General features: G+C 38.9%; 2 protein-coding genes across 3 annotated transcripts in view; both read left to right on the top strand.

Moving 5' to 3' along the window:
* LOC126372150 (receptor-type guanylate cyclase Gyc76C) overlaps positions 1-12,493 on the top strand; it is a 91,392-nt gene extending 78,899 nt beyond the window's left edge. Inside the window, exons 8-14 of the mRNA XM_050017767.1 lie at positions 810-932; positions 5,805-5,894; positions 6,947-7,070; positions 9,250-9,338; positions 10,622-10,751; positions 11,404-11,495; positions 12,256-12,493. Of these exons, the coding sequence (XP_049873724.1) occupies positions 810-932; positions 5,805-5,894; positions 6,947-7,070; positions 9,250-9,338; positions 10,622-10,751; positions 11,404-11,495; positions 12,256-12,423 (816 nt within the window). The 3' untranslated portion in view covers positions 12,424-12,493. The remainder of the gene's footprint in view (positions 1-809; positions 933-5,804; positions 5,895-6,946; positions 7,071-9,249; positions 9,339-10,621; positions 10,752-11,403; positions 11,496-12,255) is intronic.
* A 2,708-nt stretch (positions 12,494-15,201) lies between these two features.
* On the top strand, positions 15,202-25,067 carry LOC126372170 (E3 ubiquitin-protein ligase RNF25). Of its 2 annotated transcripts, none has more exons than XM_050017813.1 (7): positions 15,202-15,377; positions 15,452-15,758; positions 16,683-16,901; positions 18,417-18,533; positions 20,373-20,492; positions 21,635-21,777; positions 22,934-25,067. In XM_050017813.1, exons 1-7 carry the CDS (start codon positions 15,355-15,357, stop codon positions 22,995-22,997), a joined length of 993 nt encoding a protein of 330 aa, XP_049873770.1. In that variant the 5' UTR covers positions 15,202-15,354; the 3' UTR covers positions 22,998-25,067. The 2 variants fall into 2 exon arrangements, with proteins under 2 accessions (XP_049873770.1, XP_049873769.1); XM_050017812.1 differs by having other exon boundaries at positions 21,632-21,777.
* Positions 25,068-25,292: the final 225 nt, after the last annotated feature.

Below are 25,292 nucleotides of genomic sequence, written 5' to 3'. Positions count from 1 at the left end.
TAAACTTCGGCCGCTACAACGAGTCGATAGCAAAAACTGCAACCAAATGAATAAGCATCCTTTCTAACATCAGATGATACTTCACCTCAGAGCAGTTGCTCGATCAATACACAGCACAGGTTTGCTCTTGTATGGAGTACTGCTGTCACCTTTGGCAAGGCTCTACCAGCTCTCAGTTGACCGCTCTCGACTTGGTGGAGCGAAGAGTAATAAAGCTCATCGACTCCAAAGTTTAGACCTCAGATGAGGAGTAGCTTCTCCGTCTTTTATGGGATACACTTCGGTGAGTGCGCGGTAACTTCACGAGTTAATTTCACCCGCTCCATTCCATCTACGGACAACTAGGCGTTGGCTGGCATTTCATCCTTATGCTGTGGATATACCACCAATCCGCAATAAACGTTTTGCCTATTACTTTTTGATGCGAGCATCGATGGATTGGAACTGCCTGCCGTCGTCTTTTTTTCCAAACTCGTTATAATCTGGGAGTCTTCAAGGCTAGAGTGAATAGGCATTCGCTAAGTAAGCGCGATCCACCCTACGCCACATCGTCACTTTCTATCAGGTGAGATTGTAGTCAAACGCGAGCTTATATTATTATAAAAAAGCTGACCTTCCTATCGATTGAATTGATTTGCCGTTTAGACTGGGAAGATCAAACATAGCATCTCACCTGCATAGTATCTAAATACCATCCACTTCTCACCAGTTATGTTTAAATCCCATGTAATACGTAGGGGGCAAGCCTATTAATCCCAGTCCAGCATCGAAGCGTCTTTAGTTTTTAAACTCGAATTATTATATTACAGGTTTACGCGAGAAATCTGTCAGAGAAAGCGAGAGAATTAGAGTATGAGAAGGAGCTGAGTGACTCTCTTCTTTACCAGATGCTTCCACCCAGCGTCGCCAAGCAACTGAAGCAGACTCAACAGGTAGTATTTTTTTTTACTAGCTGAGTTAACTTCGCTTTTTCTGAGTTAACTTCGGTTACCTATACCGCACTAAATACCTATTTTTAATCGGTCTTTGAAAAGCACACTACGAGTTTTATCTAAGTGGTACTAAAGGCCGTCTCTCACTAGGACACCATGATGGCGCAACCTTAGCGCCACCGCCAACAAATGTATGGTGACAAACGCATACAATATGTTTGGTGGGGCCACCATGGTGTCTTAGTGAGATAATATCAAAGACCCACCATACAGGCTATCGCACAGTTTATTTCACTAAAAACTATAGTGGTTTCTTTGATAATTTCTTTCTCATTATTCCTAATTTTGTCTTTTTATATTAAGTTAATTTAAAATTCATTACTTACGGGTATGCCAAGGAAGTTATGATTATTAATGTCCAAGAAAATTACGTCAATCTAGTAAATTATGTTAATATTTTACAAGGATTCCTTTAAGTGCTTGAAATAATTTGCTTGGGTTCATCAAGTTGGAGAGTTGGAGGTTTTTACACTTCTCATGACCAACTCCGATGGATATTTCTTTCCGAAGATTTCTTGACGTAAAAATTCGAGAAACATTTAAGAGGATTCTTGTTTTTACATTGTTTGTGATATTTTGTTTTTAGCCTAGAAGAGCATGGGACCTTAACCAGGTTGCAAATATGATTACAATTACAACCGACAGTTTTTTTTTAGACAGTGATAAAAATAATGGTATCACTGTCGATTGTCGTAATCAACTCCAATTTTACTAAAACCCTTTTAATGTTTACCGGGAATTCGAAAATCAGCGATTTTATGGATTGAAATGTTGAAATGAAAAATGAAGAGGCGGTCTGCGCATTTCAACTTTGCCACCTCGTATTTTTGCCGCTCAATTTCCGCTTGTGCCGCCATATTGGAAAAATGGCGCTCATAACTAGATAGTTTTTTTTTAAACTAAGTATATCGACGGTAAAAAGCAATCCTGCTGTAACCCACAAAAAGCAAAATGTTCACCAGAGCCCAAAAACTTTTGAAAAATTTGAAAAAAAATCATATCTCCTAAACTATTACGCCTATAAATGTGATTTTTAGAACCAAAATGTATTTTTTGATTATCTATCAAATCAAATACCTAAAACTTACTAGAAGTTAATTTAAGTCTATGTTTGTGTGGGTTACAGCAATCACACTTTTTTTTCTGTTACACAAAGTTGCTGTAAATGAAGCAGGTAAATGTATGGGCCACTCAAAATCAAGTACTTTATTTATACGCAAAAATGCTGTAATTCACTTATAATAACTATTCCTATATAGCAATTTTGATGTAAATGTCATAAGTCTGTGTTAGCTGGTGCACTTAATTGTCTTAACTAACAGAAGTTATGAAATGATAATTAAATTCAAATGATGTAAGTATGGAATGACATTTATATGAAGTCATTTTAAAATGTTAAATAACATAAACCCACTAATAAATAGCTAAATTATGAAATTAAAAATTACCATCTTGCATCAACTAAGCAACAATAGTGTACTCCGACTGCTTAAAGCACGGAAAATACTACCTGTAGCGTGCTATACTATTTAACAGGTAAATTGTGAGATCAAAAACATTATACACTACTCCTACCTAGATATCTATTGAAGAAAATACTTCTGTAGATTTGCCGCAAATGGCATTATTTACTTGGCTAGACAAATGGGGGGCGCTGAGGGCTCGTACCCGGTACAAAATATAAGACAACAGGTACAAAATATAAGGCATGAGGGTACCCAGTTAGGCAGATTAGCTGCTGTGCTTAAAGCTTTGAAGGTACTCGGAAGCCAACCTTTTTCTGCAGCTACCCACTCTGCGACCTGAGGCGTGAAGTAGGAGGTGTATTTTAAAGTACTCTCTTGCGCGGCGAAATGATACCAACGTTACCGCTCCTAAACTAGCGAGTCTCACCGGGAAGGGAGTGGTAGCTAGTGCTCTGTCGGACGGCCCGTTAGGCTTCGTACCGGTACAGTCCTGCCACGCCTAGACCGTTAAGGTCGAAGCAGGCTCCCCCAATGGCAAGCGTGACAAAGGAACGAACGCGCACATTTGTTCGCTCGCGCATCCCTATGTTGCTAGCCGCTGTCTCGAGCCGCAACTCGCCGCACACCAAATACGACGCATACTTCGCTGGCGGAGATCTTCGGCCATCCCCTTTTCCACTGTCCCTACCCCAACTCCCTAGAGCAGAACATGTCGGGAATAAGAGGATAACAACACCACCAGAACGGTAGTCAACACACCAAAACCTATACCGATCTCCGGTTTCTCCATGCCCTCTTTGGGCATGGAGACAACACCACCGCGCTCATACGCGGCGGTTTACACTACCCCTGGCTCACCCCCACATGCGCCTCCATGTCCATCCCTGCGCATGACGCCCACGCCTGTGCCCGCTCTCGCTCCGGTGAGTTTGCGACCACTGCTCGCATTTGCGAGCAAGAAGGTTCCACCCACAGTGGTGGATCATCTGCCCAATTGGACGCACCACTTCCGACAGGTGTGGGATAAGTTAGGCCATGTTCCTAACGCGCGTCCGTACGGCAAAAGAGTACGCTTCCTGGCGAAAACCGATGAGGAGTTCAGTCACCAACCTGGAGAAAGACACTGGACTCTTTTGGTTCACGTACATCCCCCGATGGAACATTCGCTGAAACTGGCGACCCGCGAATTACCGGTGGATACTGACATCGCAAAACTCGAGGAGGAGCTGAAGAACCGAGGCTACGAACAGGAGTATATCCGCCCCATCCAGGCCCGCACAGGCAAGCCTGGTTGCATCTTCTTCGTGGAGATCCGGCAAACACTGGAGTTCCAAAAGATCTACGAAACCTCCGAACTCCTATGCATGCCCGGTATAAAAGTCAAAGCATAGAGAAGACCCAAGCGCCACAATGCCACCACTGCCAATAATTCCGGCACAGCAGCCACAACTGTCATCGTCCCATAGCCTGCGTGCGATGCGGTAAGAGCCATGCGGCGAAAGACTGCATGCCTCTCCGTGAGAAACCGGCTACCTGTTGTAACTGCAGCGGACTTCACCCGGCTAACAGCTCATCCTGCCCGGTAAAGGTGCGTGAGCTGGCAACACGAATGGAGGGCACTACGCCATTAACGAGTGCAAGAGCCTCGAAACCCACAGCAGCAGCTACCGTCGTGAAGCATCCCAGCGAACTGACAGCCCAGAATTCGCACATGGCAGCGGCAGGCAAACGTCCAGATAGGCATAAACCGCACAGGTCGAAGCACTCACGCAAGAAGGCAAAATCTGCCTTGTCTGCCGCTGTGGATTCCGAACCACCACGACCAACACCAACCGCAACAACAACAGCGGTCGCCGCCCCTCCATAGGAGAAGAAGGCCAAGCGGAGACATTACTTCCTACAGTGAATAAGCTGGAGATGCTGGAGCAGACTATCCAGCTACTCTACGATATCCTGGACGCCATCCGAAGCAAGATAGACCCGGTGCCCAATGTAGTGAGAGGCTTGACCGCACTACTAATCCAGTTCAGTGGCGGTATTGACCATCTCCACTGAACTGCCAACGACTGGAACGAGGCTGTCCACATCTACTATCTTCGCTGAATAGTTAGTATTGTGGTCACCTTTGAGGGTGAGTGAAGTTTCCAAGTGGTAGTTAACAGTCGTCGTCCCAAACCTTCTTCAGACCGAGCAATACGACGGAGCAGCCGGACGGCTCCAACACCGGACTCGACCATCGCCACAAGCTGACGTGCGCTCACCGGGCCTCCCCCAACGGGTAACCACCCGGTGGGCTAGACCTCGCTAGTGGCAGAAATAAGGATTAGACCAACTCCAAATGGACAATCCCGTGACCCACTCGTATAAGTAATAATAAATAATTAAAAAAATGACTCCATATTGGTAGCGAAACATAGTTACAGCAAATATGTCACTCCTTCCCGACTGTCGCGGAGTAACTGAGCGACGCGGTAACCCGCGCTCATATACGCGCGAGCGCGTATTATAATGGCGGTAAATGCGCATGACCAGTAAATAACGATGTTTTTAAATTGGCGTAAGTTGTCATTGTCTATAATATCATACTTGTTTAAAATGTAGTAAACAACGCCGATCAACAGATTATTGTCTAATAAATGTAGTAAACACAGTACGTTACTTAAATGTGTTATGCAATTATGCAGTAACCCGCACTGTTCACCATTAAATAGTGCTGTAACTACAAGGATCAAATTATTTGCAAAAGCAAAGTTGGTGTAAAAGACATATCACAGAAAAATGCTGTTTTTAATGCTATTTACAGCAAATATTCAGTTGTCTTTTTGGAAAAATAAGCAAAATCCCAACGCTGTACAGAAATTTCTAGAGGTCGTAGAGCCATGGGAATAGGACCATTCGACGCAGAATTTTTTTCTGATTCCGAATCAAAAATAAAAAAATTTTGGCCAAGGTGTGGTTTACAGCAGGATTGCTTTTTACCGTCGATATTCTTCTAATAAAACTTACCTTAAAGTGAATAGGAAAGTTGTAGAGGACAAAATTAAACTAACTTAATGACGACCAAATGTAACTCGATTTTTTATATTAGGACATTATTATGGCTAGAGCAACGTTTGAGAGGCTTTATGATATATAGTTAGGTATTAAAAAATACCTCTCTAATTATAAGAGTTAGGTATTAACTATAATTAGACAGGTACGTGCAAGAAAAAGGATAGAATGCGAGTAAACATTGAATGTGCATTAGAATGTTAGGTTAGCTTAGTACTAATAACTCAAAGTGTAGTTCTGTCCGGTCATGTGATTATCAACGCGATGTTCAACTTGATTAAAGGATTTGTTTCAGGTTCCCGCTGAATTTTTCGCTTCCGTTACGGTATACTTCAGTGACATTGTCGGGTTTACCGCCATTGCTGCCGTGTCGACTCCTTATCAGGTAAAAATTCAACACTTCACTTCCTCACAACTCACACCACGGGAAAAAAGTACACTTCACTAAAACTAATCAAGAGCCATCGACCATTCGTAAAAGTCTTCTTCTAATCGTGTGGGTTGTGAGGTGGATTACCAACCTCATTAACCCCTGTGTCAGGGTTACGATTCAGCCGCCATACGCCCCTGAGATGGTTCATGTAACGACTGTGTACTTATATCAGTAAATAGTAACCGGCGCCAATGTCTTACCGTGCCTTCCTAAGCACGGATCATCTTAATTTCCGACAGTGGGGTGATCAGTCTGCAAACCAAAACTAACCAAACTAGGGATCAGAAAGTGATTTTTGTGATATGTCCCCACCGAGATTCGAACCCGGAACGTTCAACCACTTGACCACGGAGGCCGTGCACAATTATCACGGGTCATTGACCTTTCATTCGTAAAAGTGTGATACTTGAAATCGGGAGTGTGACGCTCCCTGGCTGGTCCACCATCTACTACGCAACTATACGTATTTTGGCTATTATTTATGTTTGGCAGTTTGTATGAATCCGAATGCATAAAAAACTCGAACTCGAATATCCAGGGTGTTAGTGACATCGTATCGAAAACTTCGAGGGATGTTTCAGACCTAAGTTTGATTCTAAGTTGATATCAAGTGGAATTTTCCGTCGCAAGGTATGGAAAAGTATGGAACTGAAAGTAATTAAAAACACTAAAATTTTCATGAATTTTCCGACCGGAAATTCCACTTGATATCAACTCAGAATCAAACTTAGGTCTGAAACATCCCCTCAGTATTCGTTACGATGTCAAAGTATAGAATTGAAAATAATTAAAAACAAAAACTAAAATAATCATGAATTCTGTAGCGGAAAATTCCACTTTATAACACGATATTAACTCAGAATTATGGTCTGAATCACCCCCTCAGTATTCGTTACGATGTCACTAACACCCTGTATAAAATATCTTTCCCCTGCAATACTCCATACCGCCTCCATGTGAATGGAATTTTAATGAATATGAATAAAGTTTTCTCTATCATGCAGGTTATAAGCTTCTTGAACTCGGTGTACAAGTTGTTCGACGAGCGGCTGGAATGTTATGACGTTTACAAGATTGAAACCATAGGTGACTCTTACATGGTGGCTTCGGGGTTACCCGTTAGAAATGGTACGTATTTGCTTATTACTCAGCGCTCCCGATTTGTCCGGCCAAGTAGTTAATACCAGTTCCTACTAAACTACGATAAGACACGTCAAAAATAACAAAAGCTTATGATCTGCGGTATTAAGTGATACAATTTAGAGTGAAAGACGATATATAGTGACTAAGATTGAGAAGGGTTAAGTTGGTTTGGACACGTAGAGCGGATGAAGAATAATAGGATTACGAAAGCGGTATATAAAGCGAAGGTTGATGGTAGGGCTGGCAGAGGAAGACCAAGAAGGACGTATATTAACCAAATTGGAGATGTCCTTAGAAAAGGTAGTACGTTCTACTCTGAACCGGTGTGCGTATATGAAACGATTGATGAATGTGGAGGAAGCAAGAGAAGTGTGTCAGGATCGAAGCAATTGGAATTCCATAGACTCTGCTTGTTGTGAGTTTATGTATGTATGTCATCATGGACTGGAAATTACCACATTTTGTAACTGTGGTTTTCCGGTATGGGAGTATCAAGTTCAATCGCATGCTCGGCAAGAAAAAGAAATGCGGTGTATGGTAACTTTACCTTTACACTAATTGGGCTAGTTTTCTCTTCAAGTTGGAAGGACAAATTGGTAGTTAGAGTTACACAACACATCATAACACCTTGACGCCTATAATACAAACCGGACCTGTCAAGGTTAGGAAAGCGGACTTCAAATGAACGCTTGGGCGATGAAGAACTGGGAAATGGGTCGTGTACTAAGTTCAAAATAAATTTTGAAATTCTGATTACTTACTTAATAAAGATAGATCTAAAATTAAGGAAAAACATTTTCTTTTTTCCGTTTAACTTACTTATACATTTTAATCAAGAAAGACATTTTATCGCGTTTATGACGTCACATTGTGCTTTTCATACAAATTCCATAGTAATTTCGTATTTTGACCTTTAGTACAAAAATACCGGATTTGACTAGTTGGAATCTAGCCTATTGCCGATCAATAACAAAAAAGAGCTTTTATTTATTTTTTATTCTGTTAATCCAAGAGGATTGTTTTTTTTTTTTTGTTGAGCTCTTCAATGGTCAAACAATCTCCTTATTTTTCCTGCATGCCTAGCCACTTACGAGAGTAAAAGATCCGGGTATCTTAATCATCGACTTTTTACTGTTCCAATCAAGTAGATTAGTTACCTTTAGACCACAATTTCATCTGATGTCTGCATTTCCCTTCTTTCCAAAACTGACCAAGCCATAAAAGCGGAAGGAACTTAAGTAGTTTAGCGTTAACAATGGCCAGGATTAGAACAAAGTTCGAATTTCAGCTTTAATCTTATTTTCCGGCAAATCCGACTTTACGATCCTTTGATAAAGCTAATAAGAAACTCCATACAAAGTCTGTGTTACGGTCTTTACAGCTCCATATAAAGCTGTCAATACGTACCTACAGTATAAATCTGTAACCATAATTAAAGCACATAATAACGGGTTCTTACCGCGTTTAAATGGGGATATGAGACTCCCGATATAAGAACCCGTTATTATGTGCTTTAATTATGATAATAACCGCGTAAACTTAAAACAATGTATAAATCTGTAACCGTTTAATACTGTGAACATTTAGGTACCTATATTGAGTTTGAAGGTGTAAAAGATATAATTATAATTCGATCAAATGCGTCTACAAAATATTTTGGAGACATTATCTTTTTTGAAGGTTCTTAATTTAAAACACATTCTAAATTCAAAATTGAAAACAAATAATTATATACAAAATATGGGCTATTGTCTTATGAGTACGTTTCGATGCGGTACGGCTTGGAGAGGGCTTTTTTTACTAGATCCTGCTTCAATACAGTACAATACAAATATACTCATCATCATGTCGAGTTTTTGTGATTTTTTTACTAGCAATACAATAATCATTATGTAACGCTCCGTTATGTGGATCGTTCCCCTTATCGAACTCTACAGCCATGCTACATAAGACCTACCCGAAAGACGTTGTATAAATTATCTTATTAAATATTATGTAAAATTATTTATTATTTATAAGGCCGCCTTTTGTACTCATTTTATTTCTCTTTTGTTTTGTATTTTGTTTTTTTCCTGTTTGGGCAATAAAGTATTTGTTATGTTATGTTATGTTACTAACTGTACCCTAGAACTTCAAAACATTTACGTACTTACTCTTCTTTTAGGTAACAAACACGCAACGGAAATCGCAAGCATGGCGTTAGAGCTTCTGGAAGCGACTTCCATGTGCCACCTACCCCACCGGCCTGATCAGGTACTTAGGTAATATTTATCTCTGTGTTTTTGCTTACTTAGCCTTGCATGATTATCCTGTCCACTAAACATTATTATTATGTTACGATAAATAGTATATACTTAGTGCATTCTATATAAACCGATCTGTTAATCCTGATCACAAATTAAGGACACTGAACTGAAGGTACCTTCTGGGTAAGCTCATTACTCCATCGACACTCTTTTTAAGAGGCAGAATGGCCTTCTTCTATCGTGTGGGTTGTGAAGTGGATTACCAACCCTATCAACCCTGGTGTCAGGGTTACTATTAAGCCGACAAAGGCCCCTGACATGGCTCATGTAACGACTACTTACTTACATCTGTAAGTAGTAACCGGGACCAACAGCTTAACGTGACTCCGATTCACGGATCATATTACTTTCGGACAATCAGGTGAATGGTGTCAAGAGCAAACTCATTTGACTTAAAAAATAGCCATATATGCCGTCGCCCATGATCTATGCTTCCCTAATTTAGTCCATATTACTTAGCTTTTATTTGAACCCCTTTGTTTATAATAATACGAAACACAATTTATTTTAATACGGATTAAGGATACGTAAGTATATTTGGGAAAGCTTTCTTGAGTCCGTAAGCTGATTTAGTTTACTTGATCGTAGCTATCGAAGACCCCAGTTAGCATGGCAACAATATAAATGAACGGTAGCACATTGGCCAATGTGCTCACATTACATTCCTTCTTTCAACCAATTCAAACTTCTCTCAACCAAAGCAATTTGAATATAGAACAGTTTGCAATTTGTGAAGAAAAAATCAAATCAAATCAAATATACTTTATTGCACACAACATACAAAACAAATTAACACAGATGATGATAGATACAGTACAATCTGGCGGCCTTATTGCTAAGCAGCAATTTCTTCCAGGCAACCAGTGGATAGAAAACAAATGAAACTAGCACCTCTTTCGAAACATCTACATTATTCATTGTTTTAAGTTTACGCAGTAATTATCATAATTAAAACACATAATAACGGGTTCTTACCGCGTTTAAAATGGGGATATGAGACTCCCGATATTTCGACACTGTTGCAAGTGTCCCGGTCGTGTCAGTTATCCCGTGATCATGGCACTTGCAATAGTGTCGAAATATCGGGAGTCTCATATCCCCATTTTAAACGCGGTAAGAACACGTTATAATGTGTTTTAATTATCTACATTATTATGTTATATTCCCACTTGCTTCGTTGCTTCGCTAAAATCATCAGCAAAGTCTTACGCTAACAAGAGTTATTCTCAGACCCTATGTATGAGGAGTGGCATCCACACTGGACCCTGCGTCGCTGGTATAGTCGGCAGCAAGATGCCTCGGTACTGCCTCTTCGGTGACACCATCAATACTGCAAGCAGAATGGAGAGCACTGGGGAACGTAAGTACTGATGCCTTAATAGTCATGTACAGTGCGAAAACTTTGAGGAATAATGACCATGATTCTCAGTTGATATCAAGTGGAATTTTCCATCGCATAAGTATGGAACTGAAAATAATTGAAAAAAGAACAAAAAAAAATCATGAATTTTCCGACAGAAAATTCCACTCAGAACGATGAGCTGAATCATACCCCTCAGTATTCGGTACGGTGTCACTAACACAAATATCCGAGAGGAAGTAGCATGCCAACAGAGTCTAGTCAATTTTCTCTGGCTCCTATAGGTCTCTTTTGCATTTCAATAGTAAATAGTTAGGACAAATCTTCAAGTCTTAACATCTCTGCCAAAAGGGTTGGCAGCTATATTGCCTCCAACCCGCCATGGCACAGACTGATGATGTACAATCCATAATCCCTTAGGATGTATTGGGTAACCTTGTGACCAGCATTGGGACGTAAATATGGGCTGTGTTAATCTTATATTGGCTTTCATAAGGGCACGGCTGTACTACATTTAGTGCAGTCAAGAACACTAAATTCAGAAGTAAATCCGGAAATACCCCGTTTCAGAATTGACCAAGTTTTCTCGAGAACCCAAAGTCACCTCGCAATGACATTAGCTAACGAAGTTTTCAAAACTTTGTACTTTCAGCAATGAAGATCCAAATTTCCGAGGACGTAAAGAGGGCACTGGACAGGACTGGCCTATTTGCAACTACTCCAAGGGGGAAGATTGATGTTAAGGTAAGCGAGGAAGATAGACTCATTCAGTTTATCTTCTTCGTATTCTTTATAATTGAATTACAATTGATAATTTTTTTTTTAAATAGTTTATGTCGTCTTTATAAAGACCCCTTTAAAAAAATATTCAAATCTTTATTCGGTAAGAATGTATTTTGAATCGTTATTTTTTACAAAACGAACGTCTCATCCGCCTAAAAATCTACTACAGCTTCTCACAACCTGTATAGCCGGGGAAACGAAGCTGCAAGAGAAACCTCGATAAAGTACCGTAGACGTTCTTTTAAAAAAAAACATAAAATACTGTTATACAATTTTGTAATTTGGCTGCCTAATATCAGTTCCCAGACAGTTAATCTCATGCATTCATATCTTCTAGATAATTATTGCTTCGGTTTTACAGTCTTATTTTTAACGACATGCCCGGTATAATAAGCATCTAAAGTATTATACTTACTCAAATTAATTTACGGCCCTATCTTAACCTTACCGTATCCTTATTATACTGCGGTAAGCAGTTGACACCAGGTGGGTCAAAAAGGCCACATCGCAGCAATTCATCTAAAAAAGCAATATTGCAATTTGGCATTTGCGCATATAAATGTAGGTAAGTGCTCAATGCAAACAAATGACAAATAGCAATATTGCTTTTTTAGGTGAATTGCTTCGCACGCTCGTGTGGTAGCGTTTGTACAACTGCATACATTTTGTTGGTATTTTAGCGAGAGAGAGCTCTTAAACTTTAATGTTTTTTTCTTCGCAGGGTAAAGGCGAGATGATGACATACTGGCTAGATGGACGAACTGGGCCGTCTCCAGTAAGGCCCACGTCACAATCCCTGGACTGCACGCCTAGCTTCCTCGCCCGGATCCACTCACAAGGACGAACGTCACCCAGATACCGGCCAGAATCTAATCGACCTCATTATTAATGTAACATTTTGTAGAATATTCACGTTTAGTAGCATATTCTGATGTCACAGTTAGCAGTCAAAGGTTATTGATAACTCTACGCGACACCCCCTTTGGAATAAATAGCATCATTTTATTCGAATTAAGAATAATTTGTTTCACAATAGATACCTACTTTCGAAACCGCATCACTAGTTTTAAATTATTTATTTTAAGATAGGTACTAGTTAATGTGTGTTTGTTATTGCCAATAGGAAATACAATAACAAAGAATCTGGGGAGTTAAAAAAGACACATCGAAACAATTCATCTAAAAATTGTTATTTGACATTTGTCTGCATTGCGCACTTAACATTTGTATGCGCAGATGTCAAATTGCAATATTGCTTTCTTAGATGAATTGCTTTTATGTGGCCTTTTTAACCCCCCTGGTATCCTCGGAGCGGACGGACCGTAACAACCGTATTTTAAAATGTTAATTCGAAACTTTCTCCACTAGACTCGGCCTCAGTCGATCATTTTGATATTTTAAGTTGACATTTAGTACGTCCTCGACTTGAGGACTTTACTCACTGGAGTTGAGCATACCATACTTCCAATAAAATAATATGAAAATTGTGACGTCATGCCTCCCTGCAGTACTCGAGAAAGTAGAAATTCCGATTTTGAGCCGACTTCGAGGTCTTCTCAACTGACGACGGAGTCGAAGAACGTTCGACTTAACATCTTACAATACAGGTGTATGTATCGTACGGAGCGTTAACATCTACTAATTGCTGTAAATTGCAATAGCAAGACATCTTGACGGTACATACGTTCCGATTCCGCTCAGTTAGTACTCAACAGAGATGCTTCATTTATGAGCGGGTCGACAGCGGAGACGGCGGCGGTGCAACTGGCCGATTCTCAACGCGCCAGCGCACTTTTGACTCCTTTTGATACCTATAATTCAGAATAAATCGTATAGAATGGTCACTCTCCGCCCCACACCAATAGGTACGTAAGTTGTGCCGAGCTAGATTTACCTCACCCCCCTGAGTGAGGGCTGTAATCCACTAAGGAGCAAAGGAGCGCGTGAACTAAGTATGCCTCGCTCGCACTTCCGGGTTCGACGGCACACAGTATGAATGAGATTTTTGTAAGTATTTAGTGTCGGGGGCGTGTCCAAAGTGCAACCAGTCTTAGTGTCCCCGCCGCCATCAAGAACAATTCCATATCTCCACCGCTGTCGTTGTCGCCCTGTCGATCGCTGACCCAGTTTGCGGCCTAAAGAAGTAGTGTATTTTATAAATAAATATTATAATCAAAAACTGAACGAAACGAATGAGTCTTTCTATTGGTCAAATTAATGTAATCGTACTTAATCACAAAGCGAAATGACCAACGTTTGCCTTGGAAAGAGTAGGAAGTAGCAGATTTTGGACTATTGAATCATAAACGTATTTAAAATGTGATTATTTTATTACCTACATTCTCCGATCGTTTCATACTTTATATTCGGTTCGCATGGCAATAACCAAGCATTCAGTAAGTGGGTACTTAGCCAGTTTTTTTTTTTTTTAATTATTAGCATCATGTTCTAACTATGATACATATCCTCCACGAAGTAAATCTTTTATTAAGTATATGACCTAAGTATTTTTGCAGATACGTCTACAACAAACTATATACAAATATTATGCCTACTTATTACAAACTTCCACTGACTCCCGTTACCGTTATCCAGGTTTCTCTGTAAGTACGTACTGAGAAGCTTCCAAAATTTCGGCTGAGCAATAAGGCCGCGGAGATATTTGGTCTTTGCCGCGGAGTGTGTGCGTTCCTGAACTTGCCGGCAATGTTACTAGCAACATTTTATGAAGAGATATTGTTCTAATTGAATAGGATTCTATAATTATAAAAATAACTATATTATATCGAATTTAGTTTTGATATGAAATACGTAGTAGGTACACTATGTTGGCATTGATGTATAAGTTCGAAAATAGTTCAGTACCAATTATCCTAACATTAATTATGTCGAATTGCATAATACTCCTTATTATTTGCTTAACATTTGTACGATGGTAATGAACTATCTTCGAAGATTTAGAATTAGACAAGTACTTATGTATATCTTTTAGAAAAGAAAATATAATTATTGCAGCACCTTGCCTAGCTAGATATCCCTTTCATTTCTTCAAAAAAAATCGCATTAGGTATTTTATTATTTACTTACATAGATTATAATAAATAACATGTACTGGATATAATGATTTTACTATATTATGTACTAGTCGACCTGATTTTATTTTTTGATTAAATGAAGTAAAGAAAACAAGATATTAGCCGTATTATTTTTTGAGTCCACACACTGACAAACCTTATTAGCTAAGCTACGAACCTCAGTGAATTTATATTTCCATAATAAATGTTTGCTATTTGATAATATCTTCACTTGCATCCCCGATGATCACTCAAAAGAAAATCAGTGAGCACGTCATTCCTCTTTCGCCAAGTTTTTCAAATTGCCGCCAAAAGATACGTCACACTGACCGTACGCGACTACACATTAAAAAAAACATTGTCAATAAATCAAAGAAAATTAAATCGAATAACTTGATTGCTAGGTGGTCTTATTACTAAAAAAATGTATTTGATAAGTAATAGTTACATACTTTTATAATTAATAATATTTTAGGATCCGTAACAATCTACGTACACATTACTTTGTAAACATGCAAACAAAACGCAGAAATGAAACATTCCGCAAAGTAAAGTAATAACGAAACGCAGATTTCTAGTCTGTGGAATGACAGTGGTGGCATGATTGATTTTTGTCCGAATTCGCTGAATTGAATTCCCACCAGCTGTTCGGCTGCAGGCAGCATCTGCATTGCGCCTGCCTCAACTTATGCACTTAGTATAAAAATCTCCCAGGACGCGACCCGACCCGACCAGTTCTCGTAACAATGTCGTCCGCCGTTGATGAAAGGTGTGTATTTTGCTGTTTTTGTCGATTAAATCACTTTTACACCGGAGTTACACGAAAATTTCTACTTTTTCCAGGATTACGGACGAGCTCGAGGCCTTGGAAGCGATTTTGATGGATGACGTGACGATAAAAAGTGTTGATGGTGTCCCACATATGATAGAAACGGTCGTTCATCCGTCTACGGGCGATGATACTGATCAGCAATTTGTGTGTGTTACCTTGGAGGTGAAACTGACCCCGGGGTACCCGGACACCAGTCCCGAAGTCTACCTCAGGAATCCTAGAGGCTTGGATGACGAAGTGTTAGCAGTCATTAATTCACAAATCAAAGAAAAACTGAATGATTGCCTGGGTCAGCCTGTTGTGTTTGAACTAATTGAGGTAAATAATTGTATACATCGTTATTATTGCGAGCTACTCTAAAATTCACGTCAGTAAGAGATAAAATCAATAAACAATTTTCAGCTTTGAACTTTTGGTTACATATTTACAACTAGCTCATCTTTTAGTCATCTTTTATCAATTCATAAATAGAGTTACTAGCTTAGGGTGTTTGCAAATATAGTATTTACTATGTTTAATTTGGAAAATATTGTAATATGAAAACAAGCCCCACCTAGTTTATCATGACCTAGTTTTGAATCTAGACATAGCCTAACAATAAATCCATTGTTTATGTACCTGTATACCAGTTCTCTATATAATACAATACAAACATACCTACATACATAGGTCACACCCATAGTCACTATTTCAGTGTTCAGAGCCACATATAATCTGAGCTTACAACTAGGTACTTTAGATACAAAGTTCTGAGACGGATTTGATGGATCATTATGGTGATATGATCATCCCATAGCCCATATTTTTAGAAAGGACACAATCCATAAATAAATAAATAAATAATGTCTGTTTCTGTCTCAATAGTTACTAAATTAATTATTATACTTGAATGATTGTTGCATTATGATATTTAAACAGTTGTTACAGACATTTTTGTATACAGACACACCACAACCTGTAAGGCAGCACAAGAGTGGAGAATGCTGATATTAAAATATTAATTCATTACTTGATTTTAAAATAAATGCAAAATCGGCAGTTTTGAATGTATGATTGTTACGTTCCCAATACTTGTTTATTTGCATACATTATACCATAATCTCACGTCTGTAGCTTGATTTTAATCATTTTAAAGTCATTTTGTTATTATCAGTCCCCCCTTCGCTATCGGGAATACATTTTTCTTTCTATAACTTACGTTTCTTTACATCACAAATAGAACTAGTAAGAGGTAATTTTCAGTTGATCCGTGAAAATCTGACGGAGAGCAACTTACCAAGCGGGCAATGTGTAATCTGCCTGTATGGGTTCGCTGAAGGAGATGTGTTCATCAAGACACAGTGCTATCACCACTTCCACAGTCACTGTCTCGCCAACCACCTCATCTCCGGCAGGAAGTACTATGATGAAGAATTGGAGAAACTACCCAGTTGGCAGCAGATGCAAGCACCAGCTTATCAGGTAAATTATCATTACTCTGTTTCCAAGTTTTCTGTTGGATTAGGATTAAATTGAGAACAGAAGAATATTGAGTTATTGTGACCAGAAGAGGCAAGATGATTGGACACTTAATAAGACATGACAAATTTATTAAAAAAAACATAAAAGGGAAGATAGAAGGAAAGAAAGGAAGGAGATAACCAAGAAGAGCTTACATACAACAATTAATGAGAAGGCGAACATAGTGTCTTATATAGAAGTCAAAGAATTGGCCCTTGATAGACAAGAATGGAGAATGCTACCCCGACAAGAGTGTTTTTGTTTTCTGTTCCTTTTATCGGAATTCAGTCACAAAATTTAAATCAGATTTGATATACTATTATTTATCAAGAGTGTGACTCTTAAATTAATGATGATGATGATGAGTAAAAGAAAACATAGGATGCATTCAGCTACTGATCATCCTAGCCATGTAAATAGTTACTGAAGGTTGATTTTTAAAATTTACTCATGTTGGACTATTTATATGGGGATGGACCTTATGATTACCAAGTGTGAAACATATATAAGATCACGCCTATTTCCCGTTGGGGTAGGCAGAGACCACTGGTTTCCACTTACTGCGATCCTGACACACCACCTTTGCTTGGGATTCTCTTAAAATGCATAAATGTTTTTGTCATAATTTTAATTATCATAATCCTTTTTGCATAACGTTTTTTAGCATAATAGTACTTTCCCATAATAACATCAAGGAATACTGTTTTGTTAGGTATAACTTATTTTTGGACTAATATTTGTTGGTATAAATTTGATTCGCATATAAATAGGTATCCATAATTCTTTTTTAGAATAACAAATAGTGTTTTGTCATAATTTTTACAAGGCATAACATTAGGTTAGGGTGCGGCAGGGGTGGCCCTTGGGCCACCCCTAAGCCACCAGCATGTTTATCTTACACACGAAAAGTATACCGAATGATGACTAACAGCATGAAATAGTGGCAAAAAATATAAAAAGTCACAATCATGAATCAAATGCAGCCAAGGAAAAAGTAAGTTTCGAAAATGTTCAAAGTTGCGTCAACACTTTTCTTATTCGAAGTACAGTTTTTATGCTTATAATAATTATGCCTATATATCATTATTGCCATTAGTTATTATGCTTATAGTAGTTATGACTTTCAAAATTATGCTTAAAAAGTTATGACAAATTAATACTATGCAAAACTAATAATAGGACATGTAACAGAATGCCATGGTAAATTATTCCATAAAATTTTATGAGTAATAATAGAGTACCCCTGTGTTTCCTCCCCTCTCATCAAAGACTATATGTGTTTGTGAGACATCTAAAAAATAAAGCTTTTTTTTTTCTTTTTTTCTGTACCAGAACAGGATCCAATGTCCAATGTTCCAAGTTCAAAAAGGTAGGTAGAGGTGTATAGTATATAAAACCACTTGACACCAGCTTTGTGTATGTATATTTACAAAAATAAGCACTGCAGCTTAAAATCAATTATTATTTTGTCTTTAGCAAACCTGCCCGGTGTGCCGCTGCCCCGTGTCGTGCGATGTGGACACGTTGAAGAAAGCTCCTCCTCCAGTGGACTCTATCACCGCCCCACCATTCTGCCTCACAGCTGAGCTCAAGGTAAACTTTTCTTTTCGAGTCTGTATTGGAACTAGTTGACCAACTAGTTCCACCCACATTAGCGTTGAAAAAAGCGGGAATTTTTCCCGTTTTTTTTCAAATTCTTTCGTTTTTTTACAAGTTTTATTCGAAAGTTTCGAGAAAAATAAATATGAAATATTTCATGTTTTTTATGAATAAAACGAAAAAAACCGGAAAAATATGAAAGAAACGGAAAAGTTTTATTATATTTTGGAGGGTAGAATGTTTTTTTTTTCTTGTTTTGTTGTCATACGCTCATTCCGACCCACAGATACTTAGTTCATGTCACGCACGCACTACTGCAATAATTACATGTACCTTATTTTAGTACTTAAGTACTTTTTAGTCTTATTGAATAATTTTAACAATTCACGTGCTAGTATACGTTCGATCAAATTTACATTTAATGCAATCTAAATCATTTGAATTTGAGCCATGTAATACTGATTCTTCAGAAAGCGACAGTGACTTTGTATCTGATTTGTGAGCAAGATAGAAATACAATATAAGCATTATTGTTTTAAAAATTTGGTGATAAAAACTTGTTTTTTTCAATCGTTTTTTTCTAATTTGTCGAATTAAACGGCGAAAATTCATTAAATACCCGTTTTTTTCCTAAGGTTTTTTTCTGATATATTTCAATGTAACAAACAAATAAAACGGTAAAAAACGAACTAACGTTTTTTTCACCGAAAAAAACAATTTGTTTCTTTCGGAATTTTCAACGCTAACCCACATGCAACAGATGACGTCATCGTTCAAGATGCAGGCCTGAGACGCGCTAACGAAGTTTGCACAGCGGGACGCATATATACAACGTCCAATATGACACTGTTGGATTGTCAATCCCTAGTTACATATTGATAGCAGTATTATACAGTACGCTATCAATATTTGACTCTCTCTCTTTATTTAAGAGCTGCGCTCTTGTCGGTGGAGTAATCGCCATTACTCCATAGATAGGGCGTGTAGAACGGTGGTTGCCCCAATCGCCTTCCGTTCCGCAGTACACCGACCAACTCCTCAATCGATGATGTTCTAGCTAGAGCCCTACCAGAATGCATATATCCAATATTTTACTACGGAACTGTTATTAACAGTAGCCAGTATCGAGTCCTCTCGCGTGCAGGTGGCAGAGTAAGGATACAAGACGAAGAAGAAGAGGATGGTTTCTCAAAAAAAAAAGTTTTTTTTTGGTCGGGAGGTCAAAAACCTCATCTGACAAATCTTCAGCTTAAGTAAACGGACTTGTAGACATTGGAAAAGAGGTGGTTATCATTTTCCAGTGGTGCTGTTTAAAACTTAATACATAGCATCACGCCTGCATCCTCGAAGGGGTAGGCAGAGATGTAATAGTACTCCCAGTCCTCGTCAGCTAAGTTTAAGTCCCAAATCCTGGAAACCACGTGATATTAATTATTATGTTTAAAACTTATTAGGTGCTTATTCTGTTTTATGCTTATTCTGTCAAGTGGGTTGTGAGGTGAATTAGCGACCCCATCAACTCAGTGTGGGGTGTCAGGGTTACTATTGAGCCGCCTCTGACATGGCTCATGTAACGAGTACTAACTTACATCATTAAGTAGTAACCGGGACTAAAAGCTTAACTGCCTTCCGAAGCACGGATCATCTTGCTTTCGGACAATCAGGTGATCAGCCTGTAATGTCCTATCCAAACTAGGGATCACAAAGTGATTTTTGTGATGTGTCCCCACCGGGATTTGAACCCGGCACCTCCGGATCGTGAGCCCAACGCTCAAACCACTGGACCACGGCGACCGTTATGTTTTATTGTTCGATGATTTCTCTCGTACCCAGGCTTTGCAACTGAAGATGGCAGCTCTTCTGCAACAGCAGATTGCTAAGGGAGGCGTGGTCGGTGTAGGCGATACCGGTCCACCACCGCTCACCATCACATCACCTGCTGATAATGACAATGTAAGTGTGTTTCATTTCTGGGCAAGCAGAATTTTAGAACCATTAAGCGCCTTATCTCTCTAGGACACCATGGCGGACCAACTGCAATCGCTGTACAGTGTCGAGCAATATCATGTACCCACTTTAGAACCCTATCGCACTATCATATTTGACATTAAATGAGACGTACGGTTTAATTTGTCAAAAAAGTTAAAAGTGACATGGTTTCAAAGTGTATACATATTATTACTCGTGACCGTACCAACAAAATGTATAAACTCTACCTCACCTGGTTTCTTGTTGGTTGGGAGACCACATACATAAACATAACATAAACAGCCTATACACGTCCCACTGCTGGGCACAGGTCTCCCCTCAATCAACCGGAGGGGGTATGGAGCATACTCCACCACGCTGCTTAACTGCGGGTGCGAAACCACACCAGATTTTTTTTATTTTGTTAACTAGATGACTCTGTGAACTTCGTATCACCGTTTTCCATATTTTATCACCGATTAAACCTCCGGATTTCCACGAATACTTCAAGACTAAAATTTACTACATCGGTTCAACCGTTCTCGAGTTTTAGTGGGACTAACGACCAGCAATTCATTGTTATATGAATATTAGAGGACACTACAATACAATAACATCAAGTATTATACAGGGTGTTATTATTGACAACGCAACGAAAACTTGAGATGGATGATTCAGACCATGAATCTGAGTTGATATGTAGAATTTTCTTTCGTTGAATTCATGATTTTTTGTTTTTTAAATTATTTTCAGTACCATACTTTTATGACGTAAAGTTACACTTAGGTTGGTATTAATAAACTAATCTCAGCTTCGAGACTGCTCTCAAGATCATGTCAATGTGACAGTTCTTATATAAAAACAGGGACTTGAGCATGATCTTGAGGGCAGTCTCAGCTGAGATTAGTTTATTAATACCCTTAATATCAACTCAGAAGCATGGTCTACTGAATCATCCCTCAATGTTTTCGTTACGGTGTCACTAACACACTCTGTACAGTCAGTATCATGTACCCACTTTAGAACCCTGTCGCACTAGCATATTTGACACCTGTAAATAGGCTTGATAATTGTTGTTATTTATGTATGTGTAACACGTACTGTAGCGTGGATATTATCGTCAGGAGGCAACAAACACGTCGTCGAGCTCTCAAGTGGGCGCGAAGGCGGCGGAGGTTGCCATCGGTCACACCCGCCCCAGCGGCAACGGCTCCAACGACAGCTCCACGCCAGCGTCGCCGCAGCGCTCCGCATACAGGGGACCGTATAGGTAACATTAAATTACATCCATACATTAAGTACATTATTAGAATTTACAGGAATTTACATTTAGGGAACTCACAAAGAGAAAATTCAATCGAGAAAAAAATGATCCAAACATGAATTCGAAAACAAATTCGACAATCATTGGTTTAGGCCTGTGCTGGATTCGAAACTGCCACCTCAAAGTGGGAGGCAAGCGTTCTACCAACTGGCTTTAGCTGTAATAGCTGACAGCCATATATATCATTATTTATTTATTTTTATGAGGAGCTCGGTGGCGCAGCGGTAAACGCGCTCGGTCTGCGATTGTTGAAGTTAAGCAACTTTCGCAAAGGCCAGTCATAGGATGGGTGACTACAAAAAAAAGTTTTCATCTCGAGCTCCCCCGTGCTTCGGAAGGCACGTTAAGCCGTTGGCCCCGGCTGCATTAGCAGTCGTTAATAACCACCAATTCGCACTGGGCCTGCATGGTGGTTTAAGGCCCGATCTCCCTATCCATCCATAGGGAAGGCCCGTGCCCCAGCAGTGGGGACGTTAATGGGCTGGTGATGATTGATGATTTATTTTTGTTACACCACCGGGTCCTCCTCTTGTCCATGCGAAATTCTTCGACCTTGTGTATCTTCATTAAATCATTTCGTTTATTTATCTTTGTGTTATTAGTAGTAGTAGTTTTAGGCGGATGAGAAGTTCGTTATGTAAAAAATTACGATTCAAAGTGTAACTTTGTTACCTACTAAAAAAAGATATTTTTGAAATTGAAATTAGAATATTATTATTTAAAACAAAAACTAGTAAAAACCGCTAAATTCTTAAGACTTATGTTCTTTTACTTTGTTTATGTACTGTAAACTCTGTGCTCCTGTGGTTTACCTGCTTGCTTCTCAAACGGAAAGCGGCGGTTCGGACCCCGATACTGGACTTTAACCAATTTATCTTGGTACTCGACCATTATAGACGGCGTTACGGCTCACCACCTATCACGTAGATCAGAAAAGAAAGCTCGGTGAGATATGGGTACTTAGTTCATCTTGCTATGAATGTACCTACTTCTGACTACCACAATTGGTCTATTGTCGTGAGCTTATGTACTATAACCAGAATTTTCTACAGTTCTGTTATGATCTTTTTGCAGGATTTTCTAAAAGCTGTTTGATTTCCAGGGGCTTCAACCGTCGCGGCAAGCCCGGGCGGCGCGGGCGCGGCGCGGCGGTGGCTCCGCGGTGACACGCAGACGACCCCTCCGCGCCTCCCGTCGCTTAGCAAGGGAGCTACCCGCGTCGCCCCACCCTCACGCACAGGTACCACATTTGGCTGAAAACACTGAATGCATGCAAGCTAACATCTGCTAACAGAAATGCGTGTAAGATAACGTCGAACAGGACCAAAGCGTGCGAGCTAACATCTAAAAATAGGAATGCGTGTAAACTAACTTCGAACAGGATAAATGCGTGCGAGCTAACATCTGGAAATATGAATGCGTGTGATCTGACATCCGCATGTTTAGTTAGTCAAATGTTTATATACCAAAATAAAACTGAAAGGATCATGCATGAATTGACATCTTCATTTGATTACATTACGCTAAATAACCGGAATATATTCGATGTAAAATTGCGCGCCCAAAACCAGTTCCAAAATGCATGCAGGCTAACAATTGTAATGTATACAGCGATAACAGCTTGCTCTTCGGATGTATTCAGCCAAGTGTATTCCCAATCGTACCTACAAACGACGCTGGTGACATTTCAATACAAGCGGGTTTTAGGAATTGTCAAGTACTTAGATTGTATAAGCGGTCTGAAATGGGTGTGTTCAAATAATGTCGAGGCGTTTGTTAAGATGTTTGGATGTGTTGTACATGTTTCTTGTTGGATGGCTTGTGAAGCGAGAGTGATAGAGTCAAGAACATCAAATACTATTCCAGTGCCGAAACTTTCTCATACAGGGTCCCATTTTCCTCAGCCAATACACCTTCGCGGTTTGGCCAAAACTTACCTTTCGAGACTGACGATTTACCTTTCCCAATTATATATAGATGGAAAACGCACAATAAGTGTATTTATTGCAATAATTTTAAGCGTTATTCTTCCAGACCATATCAATAGTTTATGGACCATTATTTTTTTTAAATCTCCGTTGGTGCCAAGAGTATTTGTTTGCGTCTTAGATATTTGTTTTGGAAACTGTTTTCTTGTGTCGCTGTGATCATGGTTTCCTTTCAGATGATCTATTTTCTTGTTGATAATGTTCTACAGTTTGTATTTTAATTGATTAATCATGAGGTTTTTTTTTCACTAGGATAACCATTAGAAGATCGATTCATTATCTTTCGTCGACCAATATAATTTTTTCTTGGCGTTTTAACATGAAATTCGATCTATTTTTCCTACCCGATTTTGGAAGGAGACTATCCCGATCTCCGATATATATTCAACGACATAATGTATGAACGATATTATAAATAAAACATATTCTGTCAATTACAGTATTCAAAAAGACTTACAAAGACAATATTATTCTAGATAAGTCCTATTTTCATTAATAATACAGATTGTAGGCTATCAACCAAGAGAGAGTAGTAAATCTGAAAGGATGCAATGCAATATAATCTAACACCTGTTTTTCGATCTTCAAGCAACATTTTGTTCACATTTTGTATATTAATATATAAACTGTTACAAGCTGGAAAAAAGTAGAATTCATTTTAAGCTCTGGCAATACCTATTCCAGCATTTCTTACTGGCCACTAAAAAGTCGGTAGATCCATGCGATTGGTGCAACATACCCAGTGTTGCCAGTGATTTTAAATATCTACTCTTTTTGCCACTTTTTGCATTCTGGTTGTAAAATTAGTTCCTAAAGTTAGATAGCAAATTCTAAAGTAAATCGTCACGTCTTCCTATTTTTTGACTCCCTATATTTAGCCAAAAAGGTTGTTATTAATATAAATGTAATATTCAAACCTTCACCTATTTGACCCCTGCATATGACTCTACTGTTCTCGTGTGAAATGTCATATATCCAGTCACTGTTATGGCAACAGCACAGAGTAACAGGGTTAGATGAATATCATTAACTTTAAGAAATACTTTATAAACCTTACTACATTTATTGGGAGTGATTGTTGGCAGTGCCAAGAAAAGTATGAATCTATCTAAACTATTAAAGTACTATTATATAGCTTGAGTGTAAAAATGAGCACAAAAAACGTGTAGAATGCCCGTTATTATGGCTTCGGCAATCGCCATATTATCTTAATTATTATTATTATTAACGTGTAGTGCGTTCATAACTATCATAATAACATACTTCTACTTTCATTGGTACTCGTTTGAACTGTACTCACTTTTACTATAGTCCTCTAATTGAAAATCTTATTACAAAGGATGTTAGTGACATCGTAACGCAAAACTTTGAGGGATGATTTAGACCATAATTGTGAATTGACATCATAGAATTGAAAATACTTAATTAAAAAAAAAAAAACAAAAAATAACATGAATTTACGGCGGAAAATTC

This window comes from Pectinophora gossypiella, chromosome 13 (assembly GCF_024362695.1).
Source record: "Pectinophora gossypiella chromosome 13, ilPecGoss1.1, whole genome shotgun sequence".
Taxonomy (NCBI): Eukaryota; Metazoa; Arthropoda; class Insecta; order Lepidoptera; family Gelechiidae; genus Pectinophora; species Pectinophora gossypiella.
This window is presented reverse-complemented; position numbering and strand designations above follow the sequence as displayed.